The 22,999-nt window shown below is 45.8% G+C and overlaps 4 protein-coding genes across 4 annotated transcripts; all 4 read left to right on the forward strand.

Moving 5' to 3' along the window:
* The first annotated feature begins 338 nt into the window (after positions 1-338).
* LOC120709755 lies at positions 339-1,508 on the forward strand. Its single transcript, XM_039995413.1, has one exon. The coding sequence runs from the start codon at positions 339-341 to the stop codon at positions 1,506-1,508; it is 1,170 nt and encodes a 389-aa protein (XP_039851347.1).
* A 7,378-nt stretch (positions 1,509-8,886) lies between these two features.
* On the forward strand, positions 8,887-9,491 carry LOC120709756. The gene is made up of 3 exons (XM_039995414.1): positions 8,887-9,150; positions 9,196-9,418; positions 9,466-9,491. Exons 1-3 carry the CDS (start codon positions 8,887-8,889, stop codon positions 9,489-9,491), a joined length of 513 nt encoding a protein of 170 aa, XP_039851348.1.
* On the forward strand, positions 9,179-11,097 carry LOC120706762. Its single transcript, XM_039991480.1, has 3 exons — positions 9,179-9,764; positions 9,904-10,100; positions 10,793-11,097. The coding sequence occupies exons 1-3, from the start codon at positions 9,496-9,498 to the stop codon at positions 10,825-10,827; spliced, it is 501 nt and encodes a 166-aa protein (XP_039847414.1). The 5' UTR covers positions 9,179-9,495; the 3' UTR covers positions 10,828-11,097.
* A 7,612-nt stretch (positions 11,098-18,709) lies between these two features.
* Positions 18,710-22,919, forward strand: LOC120706763 (protein ABC transporter 1, mitochondrial-like). The gene is made up of 8 exons (XM_039991481.1): positions 18,710-19,319; positions 19,464-19,692; positions 19,805-19,957; positions 20,121-20,279; positions 20,763-20,922; positions 21,729-21,838; positions 22,030-22,146; positions 22,258-22,919. The coding sequence occupies exons 1-8, from the start codon at positions 18,805-18,807 to the stop codon at positions 22,645-22,647; spliced, it is 1,833 nt and encodes a 610-aa protein (XP_039847415.1). The 5' UTR covers positions 18,710-18,804; the 3' UTR covers positions 22,648-22,919.
* Positions 22,920-22,999: the final 80 nt, after the last annotated feature.

Below are 22,999 nucleotides of genomic sequence, written 5' to 3' on the forward strand. Positions count from 1 at the left end.
CCAACAGCTTAAGCAACAGGCCGGTGGATCGCACACCTCGCCATCAGTTCTACAGCCGATAGCACCACGCCCACAGTATGATCCATGTACTGTCTGGGCAATGATGAATGCTATGGCGCATATGATGAACGAGAAAGCTCGGGGGGGCAACGCATCAACAACAAACTATCTCCGGGTATCGGCAACAAGTGCCGACAGAATAGCATCAAGCTCAGATTCCTGCGTCTCCAACTCTGCAATCAACGCAGCACGTGCAAGCCCAGGTACAACAGCCATTTATTTCTCAGCAAGTTGCTACACCTCAAGTTGTTGACTGGTCAGTACAGATAGCCGATGTGATGAGGAATCAATTCGGCTTGAAGCCAAAAGAGCCGACATTCATGTACCGTAAGCCTTATCCTGAGGCTTATGATCAGATTGCTTTACCATCTCGATACAGAGTGTCGTATTTTACTAAGTTCTCTGGACAGGACAATATGACTACCGTAGAACACATCAGTTGGTTCCTGATCCAGTGTGGGGACGCGTCTGCAGTTGATGCTCTGAGGATTCGACTGTTCCCGTTATCTCTCTCTGGTTCGACCTTTGCGTGGTTTACTTCATTACCACCAAACTCCATCATCACATGGGTCGATTTGGACAAGCCGTTCTACAAGTACTTTTTCGCAAGAGTACATGAGATTAAGATTACCGACCTGACGGCAATCAAGCAAAGGAATGATGAACCTGTCACCAATTATATTCAGAGATTTAGAGACATCAGGAGCAGATGCTTCAGCCTATCTCTCAGTGACAGCCAGTTAGCTAAATTGGCTTTTCAGGGATTGCTGCCTCACATCAAAGAGCAGTTCTTCTCTCATGAATTTGTGTGTCTGAGTCATCTCGCTCAGAGGCTGGCATGTGTTGACGTCCGAACCCCAATCCAAACACGGCCCACGTTTCAGAGAAAAGGCAACTTCGTAGGTGATTCCTCTGATTCCAAAAATGAAGAAGAGATTGGCCTGGCTGAGTGGACCAAGAAAAAAGAGCTAGTTTCGTGCCCATTTGCAAGAAAGAAAAAGGAGAAGTTCGGGTTCGACGTCACAATGGCCGACCGGATCTTTGATCTATTACTACAAGAGGGACAGATCAAACTATTCGCAAATCATACGATTTCGTCGGCCGCTGAATTGAGAAATCACAAGTACTACAAGTGGCGCAACACCGTTTCCCATAGTACTAGCGAGTGCAGAGTATTCTGCAGGGAGATCCAGTCGACAATTGAAGCAGGAAAGATCAAGTTCGACGCGCCAGAAAAGCCGATGAAGATCGATGGACATCCCTTCCCTACCAACATGGTACAGGTGGTGGATCATGATGCTAGCATGGGGCCAAAGCTGCTAACTTCTGAAAGAGCCGAGCGTTCGGGAGTCGTGGGCCCCAAGGCGCGAGTATCAGCCAGCCAACTCGGGGGGGGCAGGGCCGATATGAGTATGTGGAAGAGACAAGGAAGCCTCGCCGACGCGTGACGTCCCAGATGCTTATCAACAAGTATCGGCATCAGCAAGAGAAGGAAGAATGTCGGTAACAGGAGCGTGCTCGGTGAGAACAAGATCGCTGGCGATGTCCGTTCTAGATGCACTGCTAGAACGAAGGTTTGCATATGCCATCGATTGATAACTGCCCTGAATGCAACAGGAACAATGGAGAGCAATTTCCATACAAGGAGTAGTATAATGATGGACGCTACCAACAGCTGATTCATGTGAACAGATCACAAAGGAGGCGCACCCCTGTTCATGATCGGCTAGGAAAAAGAATTGATCCTCAAGAGCAGTTGGAGGCAGAGGCTAATGATCGGGTTTCCGATGAATCTTATACTCGTGACCCAGAGGTTCCAAGGATTCATGATACATCTGGAGATCCTAACCAATGGTGTCCAGGAGGATTAACCCGATCTCAGAAAAGAAGACTGCAAAGGATGCGCGATCGTGAGCATCAAGAAGAAGATCGTGCTCGCAAAGAACGACGCCCCAAGTCAATGGTTTGGCATCGGAAGAAAGAAGCCGATGGGACAGAGGTTGCATCGGTTAACATGGTCTTCGTTCTGCCTATGGAATTTAAGGCTTTGTCTAATGAGGAGGTGGAACAAACCATGGCTCAGTTGTCCTTGGATCCTATGCAAGCGACATTTGAGAAGCCAGGGGACAAAGAGCGCAAGCATCTCAGGCCATTGTTCACGAAGGGATATATCAATGGCAAACCAATAACTAACATGCTTGTTGATGGAGGAGCTGCGGTAAACCTCATGCCATACACCACGTACCGGAAGCTTGGGTTCGGGGAGGATGATCTGATTCAAACCGATATGATGCTCAAGGATTTCGAAGGTGCAGTTTCTCTAGCTCGGGGGGCAATTTGTGTTGATCTGATGATTGGTAGCAAAACTTTACCAACTACGTTCTTCATCATCAACGGCAAGGGATCCTACAGTACACTCCTAGGCAGAGACTGGATTCACGCTAACTGTTGCATCCCTTCTACAATGCATCAGTGTGTGGTCCAATGGATTGGAGATTCCGTGGAAGTCATCAATGCTGACTCATCATTCAATATCGTGATGGCTGATCTAGATATCTGGAGTGGTCAAGGTATCAGATGCATATCTGGATAGGCCTGGCAAGGAAGGATCCTGAAGGTAGCTGATTTCAAACAGGATGCAGTCCAAGAAAACGGCTCGAAAGAGTCATCCTAATCATCTATAGGAATGCACATCATAGCCGATACTGTGTATCGCCTTTAGCATAAAAATAAAAAAATCAATCAAAAGAAAAATATCGGAGAAATTCAGATCTGCTAACCGATTATCATGAACATCGGTTTACATGGCCGATATGATATATATCGCCCTTAGTGCAAAAACATCCACAACAAAAAGCTTTTTATTGATCAAGTCATTTGGTTTTGATGAACATCTTGGGTGTTTGATTATCAAGAGTTTGGCTGAATCGTGCTTGGAAGATTGGAAATCATCCCTGGGTTACATATCACCTATTTATTGGCATTGGAGAGGACTATATTACTCATGATCAGTTGTCCATTTGCGCCATTGTCAGGTCTGATCGCTGATTTATCTTGATACATTCCGCTTTCTCTCAAAAGTTCTGTTTGATCTTTTGGTAATAATGCATAAACCAAAGGAGTGGTCGCTGGAATCCAAGATTGCATCATGATTTCAGAGTAAGAGGGAAGCTGTTGTTTTCAAAAAGGGTTGATTCATATTCAGTTTCATATCTTGACCAGTCAACGATTATGAGTACATGAAGAATCTTTGCTTTGAAGCAAATTCTGTTGACTGGGATCTTTTCTGGGTCAAATATTGTTGAAGTGAACTCAATTCGGAAGATGCGGTTTTGGTCATTCGGGTGTGGAATTCAGAAGATTCTAAAAAGAAAATATAATGGATGCTTCAGTGATTTGTTAATTCAGTTTGATCAACCGATTAGCGAGAAAAGGAAAGCACTCGAAGATAACGGCTGCCTCATAGGCACTACCAGAACATTGAGCAAGTATTGTCGAAATGTTTGCAGAACTATTGATCGGTTCAGTTTAGATTGGGTATTCGACAAATGAAAATTTTGAGTATGCCGAAGAACCGATTCATTCATTGATAACTATATTTACAAGAGCCGATTTGAAGATCGGACTAATACATCGCTTGGTGATATTAGCCACTATTACTAGACTACTCATCAGTGAAGACATTGTTGATCACGTTGCCAACATGTACTTCATCACTGATGACGATCGCGACGCCGTCGAGTTCGTCGACGAGTTCTTCAAACTCTTCCCTTGCTTCACCCTGGGGGAAGATGGGTTACAACATCTGAAAATTGTTGCCAGACATTGTCTGCGCCACTACAAGGGCGACAGCGGCTCCGCGATGGATCCCTTAACCGGCAATCTCTTGAACGCGGTTGGGTATGTCTTGCAGCCTGGCAGCAACGGTTTTGCCCTGAGCGTTAATAGCTTCCGTAGAAGTTGCTGCAGCCGCGTGGAGAGCCTAGATTTGCTATTCCAAAGCTGGAGATGGAAATAAAAGATCATCAAGTAAAAGTTGGGATTACATCAGGGGAGAATTTTTTTTGAGGAGACATACCTGCTACTCTAGCATCAGCTGCAGCAAGTTGGGAATGAATGGCATGCACTTCGTTCTCCAAAGCTAGTTGCCCTGCATGAGCAACTTCTTGGCAGATTTTGAGGCAGTGGTCCTCTCTGGTCTCGTTGAGGGAGAGAAAATGAAAAGCCGATTAGATCTAATCGAGCTACAGGAAAATGCAGGAACGGCGAGTACATTACCTGAGACGGCGACGAAAGGCTGGAGGCTGGTTGGAAGGACCCTCGCCTGAGTGCTTGTTTCCTGCCATTGATGGTGAAGACAAAGACTTGGGTTTTCTGCTGTGTGGAAGTTAGGAAGCTGGAGCCGATGAAGTTTGGTAAGCTAAAAGCCGATAGAGTTTGATGAGTTGGCCACACCAATGGGTACTATTTATGGCTATAGGAGGAAAGGTAGATAGGCTGGAGGAAGATGAAGCATCTTACCCAAGGTCAAATTTGAAATAAATCAGAGGTGAAAAGACGGGATTCAGATCGTCTCGGTGCAAATAAGCGGAGGATAGAGATTGAAGACAAGGGCAAAGAAGAGTTTTTACGCTCGCCGCCGGCACGAGATGCGAGGGGTCGACTGTGTGGAGTCAGAATCCACAAGGAAAAGGAAAGGGAACCAATCGGACTGAAGGAATTTCGGAGCAAAAGTTTATTTCACTCCGAAACTAGGGGGCATGTGTGTTGACACCATTTTTTGGCACGTGTCAATCTGTTGGGCAAGCGGACGATGGAGAATGGGCCGGCGCTGGATCGAGGAAAGAGAGAGGAGCATACTGGGCCTCTGGGTCAAAGGAGGCGTCGCAGCCAATGGGGCTATGGAAGGAGCTGGCGAGGCTACGTCAGCAAGTTATCTTTTAGATTTTATTTGGTTTAAATTAGGCAAGTTTGTTTCGTGTTTCGCAAGTGTAATCTCGTCGTATCGGCAAGGGAGGTTAGGGTTAGGCTATAAATAGCTGACCTCCATCATTTGTAAACTTTGATCAACCACATCCAACACAAACATTTACATTCAATGCATCTACCTTTCCGCACGGCGGCTTCGCCCTAGTTGCAGTAGTTTTTTCTCTTTACGAGTTATTCTCAGCAGGTATGTTCCATCGCTTGTTGAAAAGTTCATAGTAGAGTTGCGTAGATGGGTTCAGGTTGACGACGCATCGCTTCTTCCTCCATCTATGGTGCTCAAAGTTATCAAGCATGATAGATCTGTCTGGCGGGGTTTAGTGTTCATTAGTTATCGAGCATGTTGGATCTGTCCGGCGGGGTTTGACTATTCACCAGTTATCGAGCTCTCTGGATTCGTCTAGTTGGCTCACCAGTTATCGGTAAAAGTTAGCGATCTGTTAGATTAATTTGATCCGTTGGTTTAGCTTGTCGTTGCTTTTATCACCAAGTTATCAATGTTTGCTTAGATCTTGCTAGGTTGCTTTTAATCTAGTTCATTTTAAGTTAACATCACATTTATCCAGCCTAGATCCATTTGCTATCGGCTAATGTCGTCGACGACGACCACAGCCGATCGTGATGGGATCTAGGTGTTGCATGCAGGTTGCACCACTATGAGTGCGGCCTGAAACCCCACGAATCGGTTGTACGATGGCTGATCTGTGCGTGCCCATCGTTATCGGTTGGCTAGCCGATAACCCCTTGGAATTTAACGTCTATCTCCCTTGTCAATTGTAGGTCAAATTGATTGGCACGCCTAACGCACCGTACGCACGCCGGTTGGGTTCGGTACGTCGGAGCAAAGCAGATCTCCCCGGCCCTAACGTACGTGGAGCGTGAGAGTCCCCCTACGGTGGGATTTTCGCGTCAACACTTGGACAGAGTCATGTGAAAGGAGTTTCCAAGAATTGAAGAGAAGATTGACGACCGCCCCAGTACTGACCCTACCGGATATTCATCCGGACTTTGTCATCTATTGTGATGCATCCCGGCAAGGATTAGGGTGTATCCTTATGCAAGATGGGAAAGTAGTTGCATATTCTTCCCACCAGCTGAAGCCTCGTGAGCCAAATTACCCAACCCATGATTTGGAGTTTGCAACCGTAGTGCATGCCCTCAAAATTTGGAGACATTACCTGATCAGAAATAAGTGTGAAATTTACACCGACCATAAGAGTCTAAAGTATATCTTCACCCAATCAGATTTGAATATAAGGCAAAGAATGTGGCTGGAATTGGTTAAGGATTATATTTTGGAAATCCATTACCACCCCGACAAAGCTAATGTGGTAGCAGATGCCTTAAGCAGGAAGTCTTATACTCATCCCGGGCCCAAGAATGCCCATCTACAAGAAGAAATGGCACGATTGAACATGCATATTATTCCTCAAGGGACTCACCGCAAGTTGAGTATCCAGCCCACTTTGGAGGAAGAAATTAGAAAGGCCCAAAGTTCGGAACAGAATTTAATGAAAGCACACCGGAGAAAATAAGGCCCCGGATTTTAGAGTGGATGGCAAAGGAACCTTATGGTATAAGGACAAAATTTGTGAGCCCAAAGAAGGAAAATTCTGACACATTATCATGGACGAAGCCCATAACTTGGCATACTCCATCCACCCCGGAGCTACCAAGATGTATATGGATTTGAGGCAAAAATATTGGTGGAGTGGAATGAAGGCGGACATCGCCCAATCTGTCGCCCATTGCGATATATGCCAAAGGGTTAAAGCCGAGCATCAGAAGCCGGCTGGATTATTACAACCATTGCTTATCCCAGTTTGGAAATGGGATGAGATTGGCATAGATTTTGTGGTTAATTTGCCCAAGTCCCAGAAAAAAATGACTCTATATGGGTGATAGTGGATCGACTCACCAAGGTCGCTCACTACTTGCTCGTACGAACCAACTATGGTGGAGAAAAATTAGCCCGACTCTATGTGGACCACATAGTGAAGCTGCATGGTGTGCCGAGCAAAATTGTTTCGGATAGAGGAACCCAATTTATCTCTAAATTCTGGAGAAACCTGCATAAAGCCATGGGTACGAAATTGGATTTTAGTTCGGCTTATCACCCTCAGACCGATGGTCAGACAGAAAGGGTAAATCAAATTATGGAGGATATGCTAAGAGCTTGTGTCCTTACCTATGGCAAGGATTGGGAATAGAGTTTATCCTATGCGGAGTTTTTGTACAACAATAGCTATCAAGCAAGTCTAGGTATGTCGCCATTTGAGGCTCTCTATGGAAGGAAATGTAGAACCCCTTTGATGTGGTCAGAAGTAGGAGAGTGTACTATAACCGGATTAGCTCTCATAAAAGAGGCAGAAGACCGTGTGGCCGAAATCAGAGAGAAGCTGAAAGCAGCTCAATCACGGCAGAAGAGTTATGCAGACAAGCGAAGAAGAGATTTATGTTTTGAAGTTGGAGATTATGTATATCTTAAGGTCTCTCCGATTCGGGGGACTCGAAGGTTTCAAGTTCAAGGAAAATTAGCCCCTCGGTATATTGGACCCTACCAAGTGGTAAAAAGAGTTGGAGCGGTAGCATACCGTATTCAACTATCCGCTTGCGAGTATCTGAAGAGGAAATAGTACCAGTAGAAACAATTGATCTGCAGAAGGACCTTCGGCTCTTTTGAGCAAGACGGCTGAATGAATAATGATGTATTTCCTCTTGCAAATTTCAAGTTGTCTTTTTACTAGAAGGAAAATGGACCAGGTTTAATTCTGTTTGTGATATTGCATCACAATGCATCAGTGGCGGACCCAAGATTTTTCTGAAGCCTGGGCCAACTTACCGACCAATAGCAAATGCCCGAGCGCATAGGCAGCGAGCCAAGGGAATTTTTCAATTGGAATGCGAAATGTTGCGGCTGCCGTGCTTAGTAGCGCTTTTACCGTGGTGGCATTGGCTGCAACTCCACCTAGTTTACCTATTGGGCTGGAAAGGAGCCCGAGCCGGTGCCCAGGCTCGCCGGGCCTTGGGCTCGCCCCTGCAATGCATAGGTGTTCAAACCGCAGTTTGTTCTGAACTTTCATATCCTTGCAGATGTATTGGAGGAAATTGCCCCATTCCATATTCCTTAATCTGAAACATTAGGAATGGTGCATTTGGAAGCTCTAAGGAATGGGAAGTTATATGTATCCAGTGAATTTTGTAGCATTAGGAAGAGATGATGAGAAGCTCTTATGGCGCATTGTGATTTCGAAACATGAACCAGTTCTGCTCTTTTCAAGAAAAAAAAAAGAGAGACAAATTCTGCTCAAATGCTTCAGATCAGCTCGAATGCTCTGGCCCTGTTTGGAACGGACTAGGAAATTAGTCCACACGTTTTTCGAAAGAAGAATCTCGAATGCATGGAGTACTAAATGAAATCTATTTGTGAAACTTTTTTAGAGATGGGCGTAACATTTCGCGACGAATCTAATGACGGTAATTAATCAATGATTGGCTACAGTGATGCTACAGTATCATTCTCTAATCACGCGGTCAAAGGTCTCATTAGATTTTTCAGGGTTCCTAACACAGGAGTTCTGAAGTTGATTTTGTAAACTGACTTTGTTTGACACCGTAATTAGTGATTAAAATTGCTACATTTTCTAGACTGGTCCAAACCAGAGGTGCGTGCAGACGGCTGTTAAAACCGCCTGGGCAACTGGCCGGCCCCACCTGCCAGAGCCGCCACCCATCGAACTGGTTGAACCGGACCAGAGCCTCGCCAAACGCCCGCCGCCGCCGCCGCCCCTCGTCGACGAAATCCTCACTCCGCCGCCCGCCGGAGTCCAGCCAGGCGCCATGGCCGCGCCGCTGCCGGACGAGCACGTCGACCAGATCCTCCTCCGCCTCCCGCCGTCGGATCCTGGGAGCCTCGTCCGCGCCGCGCTCGTCTGCAGGGGCTGGCGCCGCCTCCTCTCTGGCCCGGCGTTCCGCCGCCGCTTCCGCGACTTCCACCGCCGCTCCCCGCCCATGCTCGGCTTCCTCTACCGCGCCGCGCCGGGCCTCGGCCCCCGCTTCATGCCCACCCCGTCCTTCCGCCCGCCCTTCGCCGCCGGCCGCCCCGCCGGGTGGCGCGCGGTGGACGCGCGCCACGGCCGCGTCCTCTAGTTCGACGGCGAATCCGTCCCGTTCGAGCCCGTGCGGGTGGACCTCGTCGTGTCGCACCCCTTCACCGGCGAGGAGCGGAGGATCACCGCGCCGCAGAACTTTTTCGGGTACTGCAGCTGGAGCGGGGCGCTGCTCTGCGCGGCGCCGGGGTGCGGCCACCTCGACTGCCCGCCCGCCGGCTCCTTCGCCGTGGTCTTCGTCGGCACCGACGAGTCCGAGGAGCGTACGCAAGCGTACCACTACTCGTCGGAGTCTGGGAAGTGGAGCAAGGCTGCCACTGTGGATCATCCCACTGACCGTATGACGGAGGGGCGCAGCGCCCTTGTGGAGAATGCAGTCTACTTCATCTGGGAGGACAGCAATGGGATCCTGGAGTACGATCTGGGCAAGCAGGAGCTCTCCATGATCAGCTTGCCGCCTGTGTGCGAGGATTGGTATGTCGCAGTGATGACAGCAGAGGATGGTGGATTGGGATTGGCCGTTGTGAAGGATTTCAAGCTCCACATGTGGTCTAGAGAGCATGGTCCAAATAGATCGGGATGGGCGCAGCGCAGGGTCGTCAAGCTCAGGCCTCAGGGGAAAGGGATCCGCTGCAGTTCGGCAGCCTGCAGTTGGGCCACTGACAGGTGGGCCTGCATGTGTGGGGCCCACGTGTCAGGGACACCACTGCAGGGCACTCAACTGCAGCGGATCTCGTTCCGGCCTCAGGGGTGTGGCCTTTGATTGTGCCATCTCAACCTTGCCTAGCAGTGTGGTTCCCTTTGCCAGTGGAGACAATGTGATTTTTGCATTTACTCGTGATGTTGGGGTTTTCGCTATTGATGTGAAGTCAGGACGGATCACAAAGGTGTCCAAGGTCGGTGCTGTCCGTGGCATTGTTCCCTACATTTGCTTCTACATTCCAGGTGCTTGCCACACACTTTCCTGCTTATACTCAAGCCTACAATTAGCCTTGCTTACCTGTGATTTGCAATAATTTAGGATGAGTAATATTAATGTTAAAATATGGATGATGGTATATGTGCTTAACAATGAGACTGTGAAAATGCAATATAGCAATGTATTATAAATCTGTGTTGCTAATACTGTTATGTTTGTTTTGGTTCATTCTTAAAAATATCTGATAGTGTCTAGGAATCTATTCACCTGTTTGCAGTTGTTATGTACAGATTATTGGAATCTTGAAATCAGATCTATATGTTAGGCTTGGCTAGCTAGGTATCCAGCAGGAAATGACCCAAAATGCTGTTATCCTCATGAGCTCTCTCATGCCTATCTTTAACTCCTGTACACTTCCCCTTCGCATTTACTAGAAATGTCTCTCAATATCCCAGCATCACTTTAACAGCATATAAATGTGGATGATGAATTGATGGTATATGTGCCAAGCAAGATAGGCATTTGGAGTTTTTGAGTCACGTTTCTTAGGTGCGGTTATTACCTGGTGAAATTGTTGATAATTTGTTAAATAGTTAATTCAATTGGCATTTGCTGGTTTGGTAAGTCAGAAGCTTGTTGCTAGTTAAACATGTTCGTTGGGGGGAAATCAGTTCCTCAACCGGCTGATACTATTTTCAAAATTTGTGTATTTCTGCAGCATTGGAAACTGCAGCTACAGTTGAGAGACCATGAACAGACGCTTCAAGTGCTTGACAAGCACAAATTTTAGGCAGTAAGTGTGGAGTTCTTGGTCAGGGGAAATTGGATACGAGTGGGATTTTTGCCTGTGGACTCATGGTAACGACAAATTGTATAAGCTTTATTGTGAAACTACTCTTTAGCATATCTGTGGCTAGTGCTGGTCTTAGTTTCTTGGCTTTCGGTGTTTATGTGTTTTGTTTAGGGTAGTTATGTCTTGTATGTAAGCATCCACCATCGCCAAATCATTATACCCACCAGCACGCGTCCGGTGTATAGATGGCCAACAGGCTAGCCCGGCCCGGCATGATGTCGGGCCAGCACGGCCCAGTCGTGGTCGGGCCGTCATGCCTCATAGGTCATGCCGCTGCGTGCTTTGTGCCTAACTTTCGGCCAGGCATAGCCCAGTGGGCCATTTTCCGTGCCGTGCCGGCCCATGAAACACGGCATACTACATTGTGAGGTGGGGGTGGGGGGGGGGGGCAGAGGCCGCCACTGGGCCGGGCCGACCATTGGGAGCAGGCTGTGCTCGGGCCGTGCCACATGCCTGGGTGCGGCCCAAGTATGTCCTGTTCCCACGGGCTGTGCCAGCCGAGCTCGTAGGTAAAGCAAATTAAGATACATCTACCATAAGAAATTAAAATAAAAATATTTACTAAAAGTATTTAAAAGATAATATCATAGAAATTTATACATCTACCATAAATTATCTAAACTTGTGTAAGATACAAAGTAAAATACCGTGAGACGAAATAACGACCCTAAAAACCTTTCTATGCGAAGGATAGAATGAAGGAAAACAAAATGAAAAGTTTCCATAGGAAAATAAACGAAAAGAAGAAAATAAACGAAAGAAAATAACAGGAGAAGAAATAGACGGAAAAACAAAGTAGCAGAGGAAAAAAACGGTGAAATGAAACACGGAAGAAATGGCGATGAGATTTTGAGACTTGCTGTCTCTGTTAGAACCCGTCAAGCACTTAGGACAACAACGTGAGAAGCTAGAGCCGCCGCCACCCCTCGGAAAACCGAAACTCTAAAACCGCCGCACGACCACCAACCGGATCGACGGCTACCTTGCGACTAGCCGCTGCCCCCACCTCCTACTCCTCGATGGTGGCCGCTCCCCCGGAACCCCAACCCTGTCACGGCAAGCGGCGGCAGCGGCAGCCGTGGGCCTATGCGACGGGTTGCATTGCACCCACTCGCGTGACTCTGAATATTAGCGCTCAATAATCAATAATGGCTCGTGGAGGAAAAAATAATAACAGCGTTGCTAGCGCTCGGACGCCCGGCTGCAACATCAAGAATACACATTTGCAAAACAAAAAATTAATATTTGCAACATAAAAAACACATACTAAAACGCATCATAACTTCTGGATGCAAAGAGCAAAATTCCCACCACAACATCGTAGCTCTGTTTTGTGCAACATCCATTCAACAATGGTAACATTCAGAAACAATTTTGCAACATTGACATTTACCTTTTGGGACATTCAAAATTATATGTTGCTACATCAAAAAACAAAAATTAAAAATATATAATGAAAACCGATCACCCGTTGCAACAGTCTAAATCATCTTTTGCAACATCAAAAAGAATTAGCGCAACATCTCAGCTCGGCGCCTACAGCTGCAGTGCAGGAAGTGCGTCCATGGCCTCGGCGGTGGTGGCGGGATTGGGGGGGTGTGGAACGACAGACAGGGGGCGTGCAAGATCACTAGGGGGTCGCGGGGTTGGGAGAGTTGGTGACGATGACGTTCGACGGCGGCTGCGGAGCTCGTCACCGGGGAGGTTCTTCAAGGCGGCGAAACGAAGGGGTAGGTGCTCAAATTGGTCGAGGAGGATGATGGGTAGCTGTAGCCACGAGGAATTGAGGTGGCAGATTTGGCAACGCTCAGGAACGGGTGTGGCCTCACTGGCGGTGAGGGGTGGCGCGCTCAGGGGCTGCAGGGGCGTGCGACGAGACTCACCAAAGGGTTGCGGCAGGGCCCTTCCCGGCCGCCGGGCCATTGAGGAGCGAGTGGAGAGTATGAGTTAGAGCGGGCGGGTGTTGGAAGGAGGCAAGGATGAAATGGATCGGGATGTGAGACGTTTTATTATTAGCATTATCGAAATAATAAGAGGTTCTTATACACCTTCTTTGAGGTGAATAAGCCATACATCTATGAAGTCCACTAAAGCCTACTAAAATCTAGTAGTAATACAATAGTACGAGGAGGCCAAATTAGATATCTAAATTCAACAATTCAAAAACTTAAATTCAACATTTTATGAAAAATAGATAAACATTCAAAAATAGTAAATCGAACATTTTTCAAAAACACATACATCAACATGTTGAAAAATAGTTTCAACATTTTCAAACAATATATTCAACATTTATTAAAGGCAGCATATCAGGTGGAAATCAGACATCGTGTGCAATTTTAGAAACTCCCAATCAAGACCACAGGATGCTCTTCCAATGGTTAAGGACAGAGGTGGGCTGATTTTGCAATTAACCGCCCGCAAACACACCGCATGCGTCTCATTTTTTTCTAAATCCCACCAATCAAGCAGCGCCCTCCACTCGTTCGTTTCGTGCTTCCCTCTCAGAACATGCCGGTGCCACCATGGACGCCGCCGTCCGCCCCTGATTTGCTGCCGCCCGTCCGCATTTCGCCGCCGCCCGTCTGCGCTTCACAATGGATGCGGCGGATGGATAGCAGGTGTGCGATCGAGATGGTGGTGGGCCAAACAAATCGAACGGATATAAGCCGTTGCATGAATCTCAAATAATGGAAGCTGGGATGAAAAATTTTTTGTGGAGGATTCCCGAATAATAAGCCACTGGTGGTTGGCTGGGCCTAACTAATTATCCACGTAGGCGGAAGCCCATAAAGTGATATTCACGAGGGGCCCAACACCAAGCGGAGCCAGCGGTTTTTTTATTTCTATATTTTTTATTTCCGTTTTTTACAAAAATATATTTTCGATATGGAAATTTACAGAAATATACCCCGGCAGCCGGGCGGCAGGGGCTTATCTGCAAAAAAAATACGAAAAATAATTGCAGACAAGTCCCTGGGACCGGTCGCCCGGCTGCCAGGCGGCCGGCCCCCCCGGGCCGCCCGGCTGCTGGCTCTCCCTTCCTATATAAGGGTTGGCTGGTCCCCCACCCCTCATTTGCATCACTACAATTACAGAAACAAAGAAAAAAGAGAGAGGGAGGGAGAGAGGCGAAGCCCTGCCGGATTTTCGAGCCGGCGACTGCAGGTAACCAAAATTCTTGTACGCTTTACAAATAGCATGATTGTGTGTCCAGATATGTCGAGCAATTATTTTTGTTGTAATTATTTTTGTTGAAACAGTAGATTAGCAATCAATTTAATATCATGATTCTGTGTCCAGATATGTCGAGCAAGCTTCGTTTTCAAGTTTATTATGGTGACAGATATATTTCTCATGATGCGTATGGAGTAGATCTATCATATTTTGAACGAAGAGAGTGCGGAATAGATAAACCCTTAGAGAGGAGTTTTGGTTCCATACGCAAATGGCTTCACGAGATATTCAATGTGAATCCAAAGACTCATTTCCTAACCGTTCAGACTGTGACAAATTAGGGAACTGAAGGGGATTTCTGGGAGTTGATGCTTATAGCAAACACCGAAGAATGTCGGACTTACATGCAAGCAGCTCTTGACCGCGGGTGGCCTCTTGCAATGCTAATTCAGATTCACCAGAAGGCAGACCATTTCGGTGAAGGATCAACAAGTACATCATCTCATATGAACCAAGTAGTGGAACAAGAAAATGAAGATCAGAACATGCATGTCACAGAACCTGAGCCGCAAGGTATAGCAGATCAGGTAGGAGAAAAAGAAGATCAGAATGTGCATGTCATTCAACCTGAGCCGCAAGGTTTAGCTGATGAGGGTGAGCGGATACCTGGAATTGTGGAAGCTGTACAGAATGAAGACCAAGAGACTCGAATGATGGAAGAATGTGGGGACTCATCAGACGATGAGGACTACCCGTTGCTAGGTGAATGGAGAGGCAAGGGTTTTGGAAATCCAGTGATACAGGATATTAGGAGTAATGAGTACGAATACAGAGAGAATGAGGTTGTGCAGGGGGCAAAGTATCCTAGCATTGAAGCTGTGAAAGATGCTGTGAAGCTTTGGGCTATATCGTTGAGAAAGGAATTCAGAGTTGTCAAGTCTAACAGCAAAGAATATGAGGTGAAGTGTGTGAATGGCGATTGTACATGGCGAGTACATGCCTACAAGGGCAAGTACAAGACACACTGGGAGTGTTCAATTGTTACACCACATACATGTAGATTAACTGTTGTTGCTCAAACTCACCGTAACATCACATCCACTTTTGTTGCCAAGAAGATGTATGGGGTGATTCTGGACAAAATTGATTATGAGCCAAAATTGATAATTAGGGACATTGACGACCGTTTTCAATACAAAATCAGCTATGCAAAGGCTTGGCGGGCAAAACAAAAGGTATTTGAGATGAGATTTGGCACATATGAGGCATCATATGATAACTTAGCTCACATGATGTCAACAATTATGGAGAGAAATCCTGCAAGCGCGGCTGATAACTTACCTACATTGTACCGAGTTTAGATGGGGGACCTGGGTTTCTGCTTCGTGCTTTCTTCTGCCTTGGTGCATGTGTGAGGGCATTTATGTATTGTCTTCATGTTCTATGTATTGACGGCACATTCTTAACAGGAAGATATAAGGGGACCATACTGACAGCGATTGGAGTTGATTGCAACAAGCAGGTGGTTCCCATCGCCTTTGCTTTTGTTGAGAATGAGAACACAGAGAGCTGGTACTGGTTCCTTGAACGTGTGAAGATTCACGTTGTTGCTGGAAGGCCTGATGTTTGCCTCATCAGTGACAGACATGCTGGTCTTCTAGCAGCAATAAGACAACTACATGAAGGAAGTCGAGGACAGCCTCCTCTATGGCCAGATATTGTGAGTAGGTGGTGCACAAGGCATATGGGTGCAAACTTTTATGAGCGCTTCAAGAATAATGAACTTATGAATTTGTTCAAGAGATTGTGCACTCAGAATCAGCAGCGGAAGTTTGATGCATTGTGGCAGATGCTAGATAACATGTGCGCCGAGCTGCTAAAGGAACATGCCTCAACCTCCAGCCGGAGACGTTTCACACAGTGGATTAAGGATGCACCTAAGGAGAAGTGGTCAATTCTATACGACACTGGTGGTCATCGATATGGGATCGAGACAACCAACCACGCAGAGTGTTACAATATGGTAATGCGTCATGTTCGTGGATTTTCTCTTGTTGGCATAGTTGAATTCATCATATACGGATGCACAAGGTACTTCAGAGAGCGGTACCAGGTAGCTGTTGTCTTACTTAATGATCCAGGTGTGATTTTTTTAATAGAGTCACTAACTACATGAAAGAAAAGATTGAAAAGGCTCAATATCACAGAGTGGTCTCCATGGGCACAAAGGATCGAAGGTTTGAGGTTTCATGCAAGGACAGGACAGGGCAGGGTGTCCGCAGACAAAGGGTCGTTTAGGATTGCTTGATAACGCCGGAAGGCAAGGTTTTTTGCAGATGCAAGAAGCCACAGCTTCTTCACTTACCATGCTCCCATGTCATTGCGGCATGTTCAGAATCTGGGTTGGATCCTGGGGTTATTGTTTCACAATATTACAGAAAAGAAACCGATGTGCACACTTGGGGCAATGAGATATATGGCATAGGCACTTTGGGATCATTCACTACACCAAATATCTCTCCAATGTATATTCCCAAACCAGATGCTAGGAGAGGAGTAGGTCGACGGCGGACACTTCATATCCGTAACGGAATGGATGAGTCTGAGGCAGGAAAGAAGAAAAAAAGATGCAACCTATGTGGAGCAGATGGTCACACTTAAAAGAAGTGCCATAAAATGCAAGAAGATAATGTTGGTGCTGAGGTTGGACCTTTTGGAAATCCCAACGATGGATTGCCTCCGGATTTTGGAGCCCGTCGCGTCTAGATTTCGTTATGTGTGCATATGTATTTGAACCAGATGTATGGATATGTATTCCGACCTATATGTCATAATTACATTTCGTTATGTATGGATATGTATTTGCACCAGATTGTAGCATGTAATATTACGAAGGTATTTGTGTAGTAACATTTCTTGGTTGTAGTTCTAAATGTGTAGGTTGGTTCAATTATATTGCTCGCTTGGGTTTTGAAAGCTTTATTTGAATTGTTCTGTGTTTTGCTTGATGGTCTGTTACTGGTTGACCAGATGGGATTGCAGAGAAGAAAATCAAGATAAGAGCATCCGTAAAAGAGAAAAGCATACAGTTTTGTAAACAATGCTACGATTACAAAGCAGAGGCCTAAGGCGTTCGTACTACTAGATACTTGAACAATGAAAAGCATGGCATGTGCAACACGATAACCTCGTGTTGTGAGTAAACCTAACATGCCTTAGGAAATGTAAAATGACGGGATTACATAGTGATGCTTTACTGAGTCCACCGGGGATATTTTCCCTTCCTAATAGCTTCAGACCCTGCTTGCTTAGCACGGCCGGCCCTCTCTCGCTTCCTCTCCCTATCAGCTTCACGTTCTTCTGCCTTCTGACGTTCCACTTCTGCAATCCTCTTCTGAATCTCTTCCTGGTTTTTCTTGCGCTTCTCCTCCATCTGTTCTTCATGCAGCATTCGTTGCCACCTTTGTGCAGCCCACCTTGCTTGACGCTCCACGTGGTCCTTATCCTGCTGAGATTGCTCGGTGTCTAACCACTGCACGAAATCACATAGAGGCGGTGGAGTCTTTCCCCAAATCATGTTAGAAGTCATTACTAGATCTGAAAGTGACAAACTCTGATAGTGTTTTGTAGTACCTTTGCTCGGTCCTTGCCGTAATGTTTGGGCGGGTCGTACTCGTAATTCTCGCACATGAAGAATCTCTTGCCAAAATCGTCCCCCAAAACCCTTGATTTCATGAGTTTGTACAAGGATCCGCAAAAACACATAGGCACCTGTACTCCTTGGGGGACTGTTTCCGTCACCTTATTCCATGGAATGTAGGTGGATCCTGAGGATGCCATGGTGTTGAGCCCTGGCAATCACAAGTGAGCAATCAGATTGCTAATATACTATATCAACGCTAATCATTATCAGTAACTACACCTAAATGTACCACTAATCACTCCTAATAATAATTAAACTGATTGCTAAACTATTTTCTAACCTTTTCTAAAAAAATTTCTAACATTTTCTATAATTTTCTACAATTTTCTAACATTTTCTACAATTTTCTAATATTATCTTGTATTTTTTTGATTTTCTAATACTTATCTAATAATTTTCTAGTATTTTCTAATACTAAATGTACTATATCAACGCTAATCACTATAAGTAATTGCACCTAAATGTACCACTAATCACTCCTAACAATAATTGAACTGATTGCTAATCTACTGTTAAAAAAAATAATTACAACATAATCTATTTATAAAATGTAGAAAATTTTAGTTACCTAAAGTCGCCGGCTTGAAAATCCGACAGAGCTTCGCCGCTTTGCCTCTCCCTCACCCCTACCTCTCTTTTCTTTTTTTTCTGGATTTTTAGTAAGCCAAATGAGGGGTGAAGGGTAACCAACACTTTTATATATAGGGGCGGGGGGCCGGCCGCCCGGCTGCCGGGCGGCCGGTCCCAGGGACCTGTCTGCAATTATTTTTCGTGTTTTTTTTTGCGGATAAGTCCTGGGGTATATTTCTGTAAATTTTTATATCGAAAATATATTTTTGTAAAAAACGGAAATAAAAAATATAGAAATAAAAAAAACCGCGCGGAGCCGTGGCCCGTGTCTCGCCGCGCCCGCCGCCTCCACGCATCCGCGCTCTCTTCTTGGTCCAGGGACCTTCCACGCCTCCGGTCCCCCGCCTCCCTCCCTTCGGCCCTTCCCATGGCGTCCAGGGATCTCCGGCGCCTGCTTGACGGCGCCGCGCTCGTCGCCCGCGAGGCCACGCGGGGCACCTCCCCACGCGACGTCTTCAGGTCCGCGCTCCTCGCCGCCACCGACCTCGCCGGCCTCACCAGGGGCACCCCGCGCCGCCCGCAGGCCCCTCCAGGCGCTGGGCCGCGCCCCGCCGCCGAATCCTCCTCGTCCTCCTCCGTCGTATACTTCACCCACGACGACGCCGCTCCGTCCCCGCAGGATCCCCCGTTGGAGCGGCCGCCGGCGCAAGAGCCCGCACACCCCGCGGGGACGCAGGAGATCGCCGGAGCTGGTACAGCCGCCGCCGTGGCAGCTGAACCTGCTGCCGTAGCGGCGGCCAGTCCCGATCCCGTCGCGGCTCCTCCTGAGCCCTCGCCTTTGCCCCCACAGGCGCCCCCTCTGCCCTCACCGGCGTCAGTGGAGAAGAGGAGGCGGCTACGGGAGCGGAGGGTTCCGTCCACGCCCTTCACCAGAGCCCTCGGGTATGTTACCAAGCTATGCATCCGTCTCAATTGAAATTTGAAAGAATGCACGTTCGTTTTAATTTGCCCATAGGCGTTCATCTAAATTTGAAAGAGGTGATGAATGAATTGTGTTGTTTTCGGTGATGTGCGGGAACAATTAAGGTTTGCAGGACTGGGTGCCGGGCTAGCATGGGGCACTGTTCAGGAATCGGCCCGCCGGGTGATGTACGGTGCACCGGTGGACAAACACGGCAAGCAGTCAGCGCTGTCACCATTCTTGTCCGATCAGAACGCCGAGCGTGTCGCCCTTGCGCTCTGCCGGATGCGTGGAGCGGCACTCAAAGTGGGGCAGATGCTGAGCATTCAGGATGAATCCCTTGTGCCTCCGCCGGTAGTATCTCGAATCGGATGCTGCAATTTTGGTCTATCGCTATTGTTTTATGCTTGTTTTATCATCTTCTGGTGATCTGCCAATCAAATTGATGTTGGCCAACTTAATGTAGGTACTGGCGGCTCTTGATATTGTTCGTCAAGGTGCTGATGTCATGCCAAGGAAGCAGCTAAATTCAGTCCTTGATGCCGAGCTTGGTACTGACTGGTCCTCCAAGTTGAGGAGTTTCGACTATGAACCACTCGCTGCAGCTAGCATCGGGCAGGTTGGTTCAGCAGAGGAAGTTGCCCTCCACTCTATAATATTCACTGAATGTGAATTTGAAAATTCACCTCAGCACTATCTGATACTAAAGATGTTGTTGGGTGCTGTTCTCATTATCAACACATATCCTTTGCTTATCTATTGCCACTTTTTCTTTCAACCAGGTCCATCGGGCAGTTTTGAAGGACGGATCAGATGTTGTCATGAAAATACAATACCCTGGGGTTGCAGATAGTATAGAAAGTGATATTGAGAATGTTAGGCTACTTCTGACTTATACAAATCTCATCCCTAAAGGTCTTTTTCTTGATAGAGCCATGAAGGTAAACTTTTTTATTCATTATGTCTCTAGAGATATGGATGGTTCACATTGTTTTTTTTTTCATCGTATTTCTGCCTGTGGTTTTGGCACGCTTTTGCTTTATTTATTCTTTCTGTCAAAATTATATATTCTGTGCAAATGGACAGAATTGTAATGTGAAGTACTGCACGTATGAGTATGTTATAAGCTCTTTTCTGTATGAGATGAACCAATGCTGATCTTACTCAATATACAAATTAGAAAAAAATTGAAAAGGAAATGTTGAATTTCTATGAGTTGCATCCAGCAAGTTGCTGAACTTTATAATCTCTGTTCATACATTCTATAATCTTATGGGTCAGCAACACATACTGTTCGTATGTTGATATTTTCTGTAGGCCCCATAACTTCTACTCTTCTAGTAGAGCCAAATGACTTGTCATATTGATGCAAATTTATAACATACAGAGAATAAGCTCTTTGATATTCATGTTATATAATTCAGGTGGCAAAGCAGGAGCTGGCAAGGGAATGTGATTATGTGTTAGAAGCAAGTAACCAGAAGCGTTACAAAGAATTGCTATCTGATAGCGAGGGCTATTATGTCCCCAAGGTGATTGATCAATTATCCAGCAAGAAAGTACTGACATCCGAGTTTGTTCCAGGTATTTTGAGCAATAATGCCATGATTGTTTTTTTCCCCGTGTATGTATTGTTTAGTATTAGCAGATTAGATTATGACAATTTTTTAGATATGCTCAGCTATTTAGTCTAATCCCATAAATGGACGTGGGTTCCCTTTACTCTTGTGATGTATGGTGTATCCACTTAAACTTACTTTGCTGTTTAAGTGTTTAGCATGAAATGCTCGCATACGGACAATTTGAAGTTACCCTAGATATCAGTATCTTAAGCTAACCATACAACCAAAGAGAGGCAAAAATGTTTGTTATGGAGTTTTCCATATAAAGCCTGAATTATTTTGCAGTACGCATTCCAACAGAGAGCTTGAACCAGAATTATTTTGCAGTTCTCATCCCAACAGAGAGCTTGAACATATTAGACCTTTACTAGACATTTTGAACAAAAGATTGACTTGTTCACTAGTTTGTCTCTGTGAGTTTTGTAATTAGAATTATGCTTTAATAGCCTCTTATGGTCCCAGAATAGAACTGTCATATTTTCAGGTTTCAGCTATGTGGCAATAAACTCGCTAACCATTGAAGAATGAAACGATTTTGTTAATGCTAATTAATTATGGGCTTCATGGCATATGGATCCTATGTTTATTTTATATGCAAGGAAGATATATTAATGAACTGAAACATGTTAAATATACTTCTAATATTAGGATCAAATTATGCAACATTATTTGATATCTTCTGCTGCTCACTTTTCTTCATGAAATTGAGGACCAGTATATTTTGTTGGGAGATCCTAACATCTGCACCTACCTGTTGGTTCTGTACAGGGGTTCCTATCGATAAGGTTGCTCAGTTAAGCCAGGAAACCCGCAATTATGTTGGTTGTAAACTGCTTGAGCTTACAATAAAGGAGTTATTTGTCTTCAGATTCATGCAGGCATGTGTTGGCTCTCATTCCATCTGCTAAATTCCTAAATAACTAATAGTTAAAGCTTGCTGTCTGTATAATCTGCATCATGCTAAAGTCCCATCAATTGCTAATTTGCAGTGCAAATGGTCAATGTTGAAAATCTGTCATGTACACTACTGTTTTTCTGCTGACCTTTTGTTATTACTTATTTGGTGCAGACTGATCCAAATTGGAGTAACTTTCTGTATGATGATGCTACAAGGAAATTCAATCTGATTGACTTTGGTGCAGCTCGTGATTTCCCAAAGCGCTTTGTAGATGATTACCTACGCATGGTACATAATGACAACCCATGCACCCTTGCGTTACAGAATCCATTATCAGAATTCTGGCATATCTATTGCTTTTGAGGTTGTTCGTGTCTGATTTATTGTATTGTCCCTCAGGTTGTTGCCTGTGCAAACAAGGATCGGGCTGGGGTCATAGAGATGTCCCGCAGACTTGGATTCCTTACTGGTGAGGAACCAGAAGTCATGCTGGACGCTCATGTCCAAGCAGCCTTCATTGTTGGCGTGCCATTCTCAAAACCAGGCGGCCACGACTTTCGAGCGAACAATATCACACATAGTGTTTCCAATCTCGGGGCTACCATGTTGAAGCACAGGCTGACCCCACCACCGGATGAAGTTTACAGCCTCCATAGAAAGCTGTCAGGTGCATTCCTGGCTTGCATCAAGATAGGGGCAGTTGTGCCCTGCAGAGGGATGTTGTTCCAAGTTTATGAGCAATATAATTTCAGTAATGATTATTCTGATGTAGCATCTAGTACTGCATAGATTACATTTTGTATGGGACCTGCCAAATTGTTCATTGTCGGCTGCAGCTCATTTTTCTTGAGAGCTTGGCAGTCACCTTCCATTCATGTTTGGGTTAAAAAAGTCAAAAGCTTGTGTTCTTGGCTTGTAAAAAGTCTGTTTGGATGAGATGAGTAGGAGATTGTACACAATGTACTCGAGTAGCCTTTCACCGGATAGTGGTGGGGTATCATTTTTACAAGTTTTTTAGTGGAGGAATAAAAACATTGGAACAAAGTTTTTTTTTTTGGGCTGACTATTTTACACAGTTCAAATGTTGTAATGGTGTTTTTCCAATACCTGAGCCACGGGGATTTGATTTGATGTAATTAAC

Source organism: Panicum virgatum, chromosome 5K (assembly GCF_016808335.1).
Source record: "Panicum virgatum strain AP13 chromosome 5K, P.virgatum_v5, whole genome shotgun sequence".
NCBI lineage: Eukaryota > Viridiplantae > Streptophyta > Magnoliopsida > Poales > Poaceae > Panicum > Panicum virgatum.

Bases quoted from the DNA above. Each gene is read 5' to 3' on its own strand.
- LOC120709756 (XM_039995414.1), top strand. From the start codon at position 8,887: ATGGCCGCGCCGCTGCCGGACGAGCACGTCGACCAGATCCTCCTCCGC. The intron at 9,151-9,195 runs GCCGGGTGGCGC...CGCGTCCTCTAG, and splicing joins CCTTCGCCGCCGGCCGCCCC to TTCGACGGCGAATCCGTCCC. The intron at 9,419-9,465 runs GTACGCAAGCGT...AAGTGGAGCAAG, and splicing joins CACCGACGAGTCCGAGGAGC to GCTGCCACTGTGGATCATCC.
- LOC120706762 (XM_039991480.1), top strand. From the start codon at position 9,496: ATGACGGAGGGGCGCAGCGCCCTTGTGGAGAATGCAGTCTACTTCATC. The intron at 9,765-9,903 runs GCCTCAGGGGAA...TTCCGGCCTCAG, and splicing joins CGCAGGGTCGTCAAGCTCAG to GGGTGTGGCCTTTGATTGTG. The intron at 10,101-10,792 runs GTGCTTGCCACA...GTATTTCTGCAG, and splicing joins CATTTGCTTCTACATTCCAG to CATTGGAAACTGCAGCTACA.
- LOC120706763 (XM_039991481.1), top strand. From the start codon at position 18,805: ATGGCGTCCAGGGATCTCCGGCGCCTGCTTGACGGCGCCGCGCTCGTC. The intron at 19,693-19,804 runs GTAGTATCTCGA...AACTTAATGTAG, and splicing joins AATCCCTTGTGCCTCCGCCG to GTACTGGCGGCTCTTGATAT. The intron at 21,839-22,029 runs GCATGTGTTGGC...TATTTGGTGCAG, and splicing joins TTGTCTTCAGATTCATGCAG to ACTGATCCAAATTGGAGTAA.
- LOC120709755 (XM_039995413.1), top strand. From the start codon at position 339: ATGAGGAATCAATTCGGCTTGAAGCCAAAAGAGCCGACATTCATGTAC.